Source organism: Sinocyclocheilus rhinocerous, unplaced genomic scaffold (genome assembly GCF_001515625.1).
Source record: "Sinocyclocheilus rhinocerous isolate Xijiao unplaced genomic scaffold, SAMN03320098_v1.1 scaffold2323, whole genome shotgun sequence".
Taxonomy (NCBI): Eukaryota; Metazoa; Chordata; class Actinopteri; order Cypriniformes; family Cyprinidae; genus Sinocyclocheilus; species Sinocyclocheilus rhinocerous.
In genome coordinates, this window is record NW_015664979.1 from 116,961 (window position 1) to 128,015 (window position 11,055).

The window sequence follows — 11,055 nt, forward strand, 5'->3', positions numbered from 1 at the left end:
GTGCCTTCCTTGCCCTTATTTTGTCCTTCCTGTCCCCAAGAATTAAAAGAATAAAGACTTTTGATGGTAATCCCCTTGGTTTCCACGCTCCTTTTTCTCTTCTCCGCCACAGTAGGCGAGCCATGACAATTACTGACCACAATTTTCATCAGGTAATCAGTAACAGACTACAATTTAAGTAATCTACCCAGCAGCCTAGTATGCTATAGTCGCATATAGTATTAAAAATGGCATATTTGATTAAAATAATACATTAATACTACTAATAATAATTAGTATTGATGCACAGCAATTGTTCATTTTACTAATACTTTTTTTTTTTTTTTGGTTTTTGAGTGACAATAATACTGTATTTCCTACATGACAACTCTCAGAATAGATAATGAATGATTATAGTTGCGCCCTATGCACGATGTATTTTATGAATTTTATAAGGTTACTTTTTTCATTAATAGTCGGATTCTGACAGCCCCTTCACTTCCGCCACGTAATTAAGGCTACGATTCTTGAGTGCATAAAGTATCCACCATTCCACACTTTGTATTTTCGGGTTAAGTGCAACATCCAGGCATTTAAAGTGCACGTTTTCTTTTTGGAATTTTACATTTACATTTGGCAGATGCTTTTCAAGTGATTCATAAGATGGCAGTAAACATGAGAAGTGCCAAGGTTTCAGTCGTCTTTCAAAATAGTAAAAGCTAGGACAGGAAGGGATTAAGGGATAATGAGAGCACAGAAGAATTTTCAGCGAGAACACACTAATCACACTATTTATACTACAAAACGGCATAGAATAAAACATGATTATGAGTGATTTGGGATGCACCTTCTGTTAATGCATTTGGTCTTAGCAGACTAGATTACTATGCATGCTACTGCCAATAGATAGACACACTTCTGTGAGCTTGTAAGATTTGCAGCTGCTGCATGAATGGGCATACATAAATCCTATAACAGATCTAGACAGGTGGAACTGGGGGAGGTGGAGGATTTCAGAGGAACTCAGATAGAGCTGCTGCAGGACCAGTTTACAGCAAACACTGAAACAGACTATTTAAATCTCAAGAAAGCAAGCGCAATGGCTGCAGAATCAGCACAGGCCAATCAGCTTGTGCTGTGTAGTAAATTGCAGATTGCATGTAAAGGACCTATCAGTTAGCAGTATTGGGAAAAGTTACTTTTAAAAGTAAAGCATTACAATATTGTGTTACACAATTACAACATTATTATATTGCATAGTAATGTTACGTTACTTTTGAGTTACATTTTAAATCTGGGCAGGGCTTGTTTGTTTTTAAAATAAAAAGTTATTTTACAAATGTAAGCCCCTTTACACCAAAAGTGAAATGAATACACCTTAGGCTGAAGGAAATGTAAATTCATGTCTATACAGTAGAGGGCGAAGCTCAAACAAATTGCATGAAGAATATGACGCAGGAGAAGAAAGTTCAACACTATTCAGCAATAACAAAATTGAAACACAAATGTGTCATTTTTGCTTAGTATGGTTGAATTGGATCATCGAAGGTCAGTAGCAAAGACACTGGTTAATAAAATGGGCTTAAATACATGAATGATATTTGTCTTTAACATATTTAATTATTGCAGGTTTGTATAATATTCTGAGTTTGCATTTCACTGCTTTTATTCATTTTGAGGAATACTGAATCTGTTTTTGTGCAGGTGAGATGAGTAAATACATGTTCATATTTAGTCTAGAACTACAGTTACATCATGTTCACACAGCACACACAATGATTAATCCCGATTTCTCTCAACATGGCAACACGAGAACTGTCAGTCAATACATGGGGGAAAAAAGTAACTGGAGTTACTTATTTGAAAAAGTAACTCAGATATTTCCTTCTAAATTAAAAAATAATGCGTTACTTTACTAGTTACTTAAAAAAAAAAATCTGATTACGTAACTCGCATTACTTGTAATGCGTTACCCCCAACACTGTCAGTTAGCTTTCTAGAGTTTCATGACTTAGATATTTTTACACATAAATTAGTTTAAAAACAATAATTGGTGAATCCACTGTGCTCATTAATGGCCTAATGATTCGAGAATTGGACTTGTAACCCAAAGGTTGTGCGGGTTTGAGTTTCAGGCCTGGCAGGATTGCTGGTGAGGGGAGTGAATGTACAGCGCTCTCTTCCACCTTCAATTCCATGACTGAGATGAGACCCTTGAGCAAGACCCCGAACTCCCAACTGCTCCCCGGGCGCTGCAGCAATATGGCTGCCCATTTCTCTGTGTGTGTGTTCACTACTGTGTGTGTGCACTTGGATGGGTTAAATGCAGAGTATGGGTCACCATACACTCTAAAAAATGCTGGGTTAAATACAACCCAATGCTGGGTAAAATAGGGACAAACCCAGCAATTGGGTTGTGTAACTTCCAAGAACCCTAGCTGCCGGAGATCCCTGCATTTAAGTTAATATTTTGGCCTACAAATCAAAGCCACTAGAAAGCAAGCCTGCAACCTTTAGCCGAAAAAGTGTAACGGCTAATGCTAACACTTCCGTTCTGGCAGTACAGAAAGGAAAGGAGACCAGAGGCTTTTTTTTTTTTTTTTAATGGATGCCAATGGAGGAGAGGCTTCACTCCGCCAGAGGCCTTTGGATGGATGGATGTCAATGGAGGAGAGGCTTCACTATGCCGAATAAACAGCTTTTTATGGGAAACGGCTTATTTAATGAATCGACAGCCTGTCGGCTTATCTTCAACGTCTTACACTAAACAATACTTCAGGATTGAACTATTTTCACTTTTTATTCAGTTTACGGCACTTCTCATTCATTCCTGGTATCCGTAAACGGCGATTGAGTGTCGCACAACTCGGTGAAATTCAGTGACGTCAAGGCTGTAATGTGATTGGTTCGCACACGTGATCCAAGTTAGCAGTTACGCTTTCTCCAATAGTAAGTAATACAGACCCTCTCATCTCCTAGTAAGATGATCTCTGTATAACTTTGACTTATCATGTGTCCTTAGCTGATGCGGGGCCCAGTGCGAGGTAGGGAGCGGGGCCCCCTCGGTTTGTTCGTGATCGCGGTATGGGGGGTGGCACTGGGGGTTGCGCAGGGCCCTCAAAGCTCAGGGCACGGTGCGACTGCACCAGTTGCACCGCTCAAAGGACGGCCCTGCATTTGACTATGATACCATGGTACAATGATGGAATCAATTGGTAGTATCATGGGAATTTGACCACAGGAAAACAACAAACAAACAAAAAAACATTGTATTGCCATGGTATACTGTAGGTTTATATATAGCCTTAGCAATGTTACATTCATATCAACAACCATATAGCTAGTATTATGGTACTATGGCATAGGCCTATTTAAAGAGAGGTACTACATGAACGATCCACACCCAAAATACATGGCAAAGGTTTATAGGAATAGGCTGTTTTGTTAGTGATATCTTTAAGTGTTTCAGTTTAATTAATCCTTTTTGAATAGCAAAATCATATTCAAGGCTGGTTTAAGATGAGGTTTTTCAGCAGGCTATAAAATGAGGTCACGACTATTTATGCAATGACAATAAAACGATTACATCTGGTATTCGCGATCGAACAAGCTCGATTGATGGACGATTATGAGCGCGTTTCGCGGTCATCCAGTAAGCGGCAGTAGCTCCTCCGCGTGAGATCTGTGTGTTGATTTCGCCTCAGTAGTGGAGATATATCCAGCTGCAGACCCGCAGCACCAGCAGTTTCAGAACCGCAGCCACAGAACCGGAAGTGAGGGGCGGAGTTATTGACAACGAGAGAGCACGGTGAGTATTCTGTAATGCTGCTGGTGCTGCGGGTTTGCAGCTGGATACTATTGGAGATACTATTGCAGTAGTGCGCCTGAGCTTGTGCTGTGTATTAATAGGCATTTGCATGTGAGCGGAGCCTTTTACTCGTGCGCACGGCGAGTCTCTTGAAGATCTGTTCATGCGGTAGGGTCAGAACATCATGGAGGTGCTGGATGTCCTAAATCTGGGCGAAATTGCCCAGTATTTCTCGAAAATGGCAATGTTTCCAGTTTTTGATGTCGCTTATTATATCGTGTCAATACTCTACCTCAAATATGAACCAGGTAAGTAGAACTGTTCTTTAGGGATAACAGAAGAATATTGCACTTGCGCTTTATTTGGGTCAAATTTAAATGACGGGGGTTTATTTATTTATTATTCTTTGCATTTGCGCGTGGATCAACACTGCGTTAAATATGAAATAATCCATTCTCAAGCCATACAATAATTATTATTGTTTTCAATAAGTGTTATGTAATTTAGTTCACTTTCACATGGCATTGTGTTTGAAATAGTAGCCTATGCAGAACAGTCCTATAGCCTACGTGCGTATTTTAATATTTTATTAATGTCTCTACGTAGCCTATCATTCAGCATTTTCTTTATTTTTTGGGGTGGGACGAGTTGTCCCCCTCTTGAAGACCCTCCTCGAAACACGATAGAGTGCGTGCACATTCCACTGCGAGTCTCTTTGCAATAAATAGAAGCGCCCTAAATAGACAGCAGCAGAGGAAAGGACAAAACGAAGCCCAGTAAATTTGTTAAGCAAATTTATGTAGGACTTGCTTCCATTTAAAGAGTCACATTTGAAACATGTCCAAGTCGTATTTCAGAATTATTGCATTGCATTGCATTGTGACATTAGTTTCCTGACAACTAAGCACACTATTTCTCCGACATTTTCATTTCTGTAATAAATCTGGACGCTTTGGACTTTGTAATTTCTGTTATTCTCAATGATGATTCTCTACCTGACACTATATAATCCTACTTTTTAAATGTATTATTATTAGTAGTAGTAGTAGTAGTATATTATTATTTTTTCGTAGGCGTAAATCACCTTTTATTGTTGTAATGATAATTACAATGATAATTTTGTTATGCTAAAAAGGAGCTTTTTGACATTAAAATGATGAGAATGAATTATTTGCATTACATTTACGAGCATGAAATATTTTGAAAATGAGATTTTATTTTATTTTATTATTAATATTATTATTATTATTATGTTGGCATTACGGTAATGACATTACTTGTTTGGCAATGTAATGCATGAATTGGGGGTCAAATGTTCTTAACTATTAGGTTACAAACTATTTTTTGTAACAATACAAAATAAAAAAACTTAATGCCAAATTTGAATTTTAATGTATTTCTTTTATTTTGAAGTGAATGAAATATAAATTAGTCCATTAGTGGTCATTCAGTATTACAGATTTAAGCGGTTTTATTTTTACATGCTTTCCGACCTGTCTGATGAGAACAGAGTATGAGTTGATGCTGTCACTTAAAATGGCATCAGGCTTTCAGATATACCAGGGCACAGATATATAACTATTCATGCCATTATACCATTATACCATTCACAAACTTGTGATAAAGCATATTGATGGTGAAGAATGTGATATAGATATCCACCACTTCATCCAAACATTAGCCAGTTGCTGGCTGCAGTTCATCCTGTCAGCTGCTTGTGCGGGTTGGAGGTTGTGGTGTGAAACAGGCCTGCAGTTTGAGACGAACGAAAAGCTTTAGGCTTAGTTTATTTTTAGGCCACATTTGAGAGGATCGTTTTTCATTTAAAATGCCTGTTGGGTGCGTAACGACCCAAGCTACGCCTGTTCTGTAAGATGTGTTCATCCCTGGAGATTTGTGGACCTCTAGATATACAACATCTCTTAGTGGAGTCAGAAATCATGTGGTCCTCCTAACATTGCTTTAGGGAGTGTTTTTGATGTTCACTGTAAAAAACAAATATGTGTGTGCGTGTATGTATGTGTATATATACAATTTTAATGGTAAAAGTAAATACTACTGTAAAACTTAATTTAATGGCATATTCCCTTACTACTGTATATATTGTGAAAAACTGATCTAATGGGGAGTTTCATGTAATTTTACAGTAAAATACTGTTAAATGTACTGCTTTGTATAGTTCTCTTGTCATTTACAGTAAAAAAAAAAAAAATTCCCAGAATTCTCTGTAACTATGTTACTACTTAGTTTTTGTCTTATCTGTTATGTACATTAGGGTTATGTTACATTTTATGTTGTTAATGTTTATTGAATTATTTTAGTGTCGTGTGTTACTGTAATGGTGATTTGTGTTTCTGTATGACACTGTGTGCATTTCCTTTATTAGTATTTACCTCAGCTTGTAGAAAAACTTGTGATGAACTTTGATTCCTCATGTGGCTTTCTCTTCACTGGGTTTTTAAAGGTGGTTGTCAGTATATTATAAAGTTCAATCTGAAAACGTAAAATGTTAGTACCGTATTTTTATAGTAAAATGTGGTATGAATAAATGTAAATGTCAAATTCTGGAAACTACAGCTGCCGTTTTTTTTTTGTCCCCACCCTCCAAAAACGTATCATAAGCGTACATTAGACAAGTTGTGGTCAAATGATCAGTCAAGTCTTTTCAAATAAATATTTCAATATTTCATCCAATTTTTAGGTTTAGTTAACTGCCCAGTGGAGAGGAATATTTTCAGTAAATAACAATGTAAACTGGTCTGTTCACACAAAGCTATCACTTGGTAAACAAGTCATGAGGACCACTTTTATGAAGTTTCTCTTTTTGTGTTGCAAGAACTGAATTTCCCATTTTAAATTATAATCATGGGACAATCAGATTTTTGGAACTCGTTGTGTATTTATAAATGTATACATGTAAAGGTTAAGTCTTTAAAGTGAAGGTGTTCTGTGTTGGTCTGTGTTAATCAGGTGCTGTGGAAGTGTCCCGTAAAAGCCCAGTGGCCTCATGGCTTTGTGCAATGCTCTACTGCTTTGGAAGCTACATACTAGCAGACATCATGCTTGGTGTGTCTCCCATTGACTATTTCCATAACAACAGTCACATCCTCCTGGCTTCAGCTGTGTGGTGAGGATCTTTAAATGGTTCAGTGCTTGTACACTTTGCATATGACACCGAAGTCACTTCAAAGATCACTTTAAGATAAATCTGGATATAAAATCTGAAAATTGTATTTTTGTTTGTAACATGAAAATTTCAACAGTTTTTCTTGTACCATATAATCAGCTCATAACATTTTATTATAATTTCATAACTCATTGTAATAAGTTATCTTATAGTATTACATCACAATGTGTATAGTTTTGTTTATTATATACATATATATATTTTTTGTATTTATTATTTTTTTTTTTTGCTGGAAATATAATAAAAAAATATATTTTATTTTAATAACCATTTCTGTTTTAGATAATCCAATGAAATATATAATCCGATTATGAACTCTTCATCTTAAAAGTGCTAATTGTAGAACTAATATTACTGAGAGTAAAAGTAATATTATAAAACAAACAGTTTTGAGTCTACATTCTGAAGCCATTATAAATAGTCGATGTACGCACATGTGACAGCACATCAGTTGGTATTCTATATTAATGTGGTAAGTTGCTAGGCAACCATAAACAACTAAACTCTTTGTGTTACATCCGTAAATAACAACTTTGCTCATATCTTGATCTTAATACGTCGATATTAACTTACCTTAATACAATATTTCTACATTTACCACGTGTCTTAATTGCTTACACATACAAGTAACAAAGCAGTTCTAGCAGCTCATAGTTTACTAGTACCTTTATTAAATCCTCTTCTTCCAGACAAACTTGTGTGAGTATCTATTATTGTATCTTTTTATCAGAATGTGTTTTTTTCTTCTTCTCTTTTTTCAGGTACCTGATTTTCTTCTGCCCTCTTAACCTGTTTTACAAATGTGTGGCATTTCTGCCTGTGAAACTTGTGCTAGTTGCAATGAAAGAAGTGGTCCGCACACGTAAAATCGCTGCTGGAGTTCATCACGCTCACCATGCGTATCACCACGGCTGGCTGATCATGGTCATCACTGGTTATGTTAAGGGTAAGTACCTTATATCTCCAGAGGGATTTATTTTAGGGGTCATGAAACGCTTTCATAAGACCCTTTAAAACTCTTGCTCGGGAAACCTGCACCGCTCTGCTGATTGTCTCTGTTAAAACTCACAGGGTCAGGGGTCACTCTCATGTCCAATTTCGAGCAGCTGTTGCGAGGAGTCTGGAAGCCAGAGACCAATGAAGTTCTCAACATGTCATTGTGAGTGGAAAACCTTTACACAGAAGCAGCATTTAGGAGAGCCATGTCTTGTCCACTGACATTTTGTAGAGACCTTTGGGACAGCTGCATAAACATAGCTATGTTAAGATTGTCTTAAGAACTAGTTTGACCAACTAGCAGTTAGCCAAGAGGTAATCGGTCTTACTTTTCTGATTCAAACTGGGCCAATTTACCTTTTTGTAACTGACTTTGAAAAAATAAAGTTTGAAAAATCGTCTGTTTAAATTCCAAAAAGAACAAAAACCACCTTAAAATAGCATTAAGTAGTCCATATGACTCATGTGTTTCATTCAAAGTCTTCTGAAGCTGTTCATGTTTTAGACTAATGACTTTTATAAATGTTTAGAATGTGATTCTTGTATTTTTCAGCCCTACCAAGGCCAGTCTGTATGGAGCCATTCTGTTCACCCTTCAGGACGCTCACTTGCTCCCTGTGTCTAAAAGCATGCTCATCTGCCTCTTTACACTCTTCATGGCCTCAACCAAGGTAATAATACGCTTGCTTAAGAGTTCTTTCAGCTCATTTAATAAGTTGAAATATAAGAGTGTAAATATCAGAAAACACAAATGTAACTCAGTGTAAAAATCAAAGACACCATGAAGCATTAAGATCCCTCAACAACTGTCCACAACAATTATGATGACTTTTTTCATTTATGATGAATTCGTTCATTGACTGAATGCCCATAAATTGTCAAGGCAAATGTTCAGCAAATTTTCATGATACTTAACATCAAGTAAGCCCTGCTTTGCAAAATTAGCTCTCTTTCAGAGGGAAAGTTTGCCAAGATACATGGTCAGTAGTTTTATCTCAAAGAATCTATATGGATAGAAGTATTGGGACACACCTCTTAAATGACTGAATTTAGGTGTTTCAGTAGGATGCAATGCCACAGGTGTATAAAATGAAGCACCTAGCATGCAGTCTGCATTTACAAGCATCTGTAAATACATACTCTAAAAAATGCTGGGTTAAAATCAACCCAATTTGGGTTATTTGGCAACCCAGTGCTGGGTAAATATTGGACAGAACACATGCTGGCTTATTTGACCCAGCTGGTTGGGTTAAATGGTTTTACCCAACATGCTGGGTTGTTTTATTTAAGTCAACTATTGTTCATAATTGTCTGTGTATTTAGAATGCAATATCATAGTGGTGTAATGGTCAGAGGTCCAAATACTCCATATAGTCCATATAGTGCATCCAAAAAATTGAAGATAAACATTGAACATTTTTCAATATAAATTGAAATGGCCATTATACACTCTAAAAAATGCTGGGTTAAATACAACCCAGTGCTGGGTAAAATATGGACAAACCCAACAATTGGGTTGTTTTCAACCAACAGTTGGGTTAAATGTTTAACCAAACGTTCTGGGTAGTAACCCAATCGCTGGGTTTGTCCATATTTTACCCAGCGCTGGGTTGTATTTAACCCAGCATTTTTTAGAGTGTAAAAACCATGGTAAAATCTCAAGGAAACCATAGTCTTCCAGGATTGTTTTTGTCGTTTGCAGTACTTTGTTGTTATTCAGTATCATTGGTTTATTGCGTGACTGTAAAACAGTAAGCCTTGGAAGTGTTGCCACCTTGTGGACAAACTTACTAGTGCAAAAAAACAAAACAATACTCAAGGTGCATGTGCGAACTCGGCGTACGGGCGATTAAAAAAAAAAAAAAAAATATCACACTGCACGCTAACAGTATGTGCATACTGGGCTGATGATGAAATCTGCACTCAGACCATAAACTGCAGTATACTTTTGGCTTTAGCAGCCCAATAGCAGTGGCCAATAACAATGCCCATTTTGACTTTTTGCACAAGCAATCAAAACTAAACTATTCAGAAAAGGTAATAGCTGAGACATTTCCAAGTTCATTACTCAAGAATATTTACTATTCTTTATACAGGCGTTTATGACGGCCCGTCACTCTCACGGATCACCCTTCGCCCTCATCGAGTCCTGGCTGTGCCACCTGCTATTCGGTTCACCCCTTGGTACTGAAGATGCCCATGATCACCACCACTCCGCACCAGCCGCTGTGCCCCTCTCGCCCGCCAAAACCAAGGAGGAACTGAGTGAAGGAACCCGCAAGAGGAAGCCCAAGAAAGCAGAGTAGAGTTACAACACAAAATCATCAACCCAACCTGTGATATGACAGAGCGGCCCGGCTCTGCTTGAGAAAGGAGGGAATTTTATCTTAAACCAATGCAAGTTTCTCTTTCAGTGGTGCTTTTAATGACAGACATGCCATATAGGGACTCTGTAAATAGCTTCCCCCCTCTTTGCCAACATCTATGTCTTTATTTTTCGTAATGTTTTCCATCATTCAAGCCCCATGCATCTGATGATGTGCAGTGTGTCATGAACAGGTGAATGAACGAAAGGCAGTGTGATGAGAGCCTCTATCCGTTTGAGTTCATACTTCACTGAAGGGTCCATCCAAATAACTTGATGAGACTCGTCGTCCACTGCTGGCTGACCCGACTTCCACAGAACACTGCTGCTTTTTAAATCCAGTTGAATTGGGGGAAGTAAAAACAATATATTTTCAAAAAAACAACAAAAAAAACAAATTTAAATAAATTGTTTTTCAGCCAAAATCAGTTGTTTCAAATTCTTCCAAATGTTGTGTCTTCAGTGATACGGAGAAAAAATAACCTTCTATTAAAAAAAAATAATAATAATTTTGTTCACTTACTGACTTAAATTCATGGATAAATCCACACTGTGAATAAATAGTAAGTTTATTTGAATTTTATGCATCTCTGCAGTGAAAACATGTTTTTCATTTGGAAAAAAAAAAAAAAAAAAAAAAAAAAAAAAAAAAAATAAAACGTATTTCATAGGGCCCTAGCATAGTAAAAGCAATACAAAACCAATAATGTACCGGTTATG

The 11,055-nt window shown here is 37.0% G+C and overlaps 1 protein-coding gene across 1 annotated transcript; it reads left to right on the plus strand.

The window, feature by feature from the left end:
• Positions 1-3,858: 3,858 nt before the first annotated feature.
• On the plus strand, positions 3,859-10,296 carry LOC107730482 (trimeric intracellular cation channel type A-like). Its single transcript, XM_016541327.1, has 6 exons — positions 3,859-4,095; positions 6,758-6,914; positions 7,736-7,920; positions 8,046-8,133; positions 8,524-8,641; positions 10,067-10,296. The coding sequence occupies exons 1-6, from the start codon at positions 3,972-3,974 to the stop codon at positions 10,274-10,276; spliced, it is 882 nt and encodes a 293-aa protein (XP_016396813.1). The 5' UTR covers positions 3,859-3,971; the 3' UTR covers positions 10,277-10,296.
• Positions 10,297-11,055: the final 759 nt, after the last annotated feature.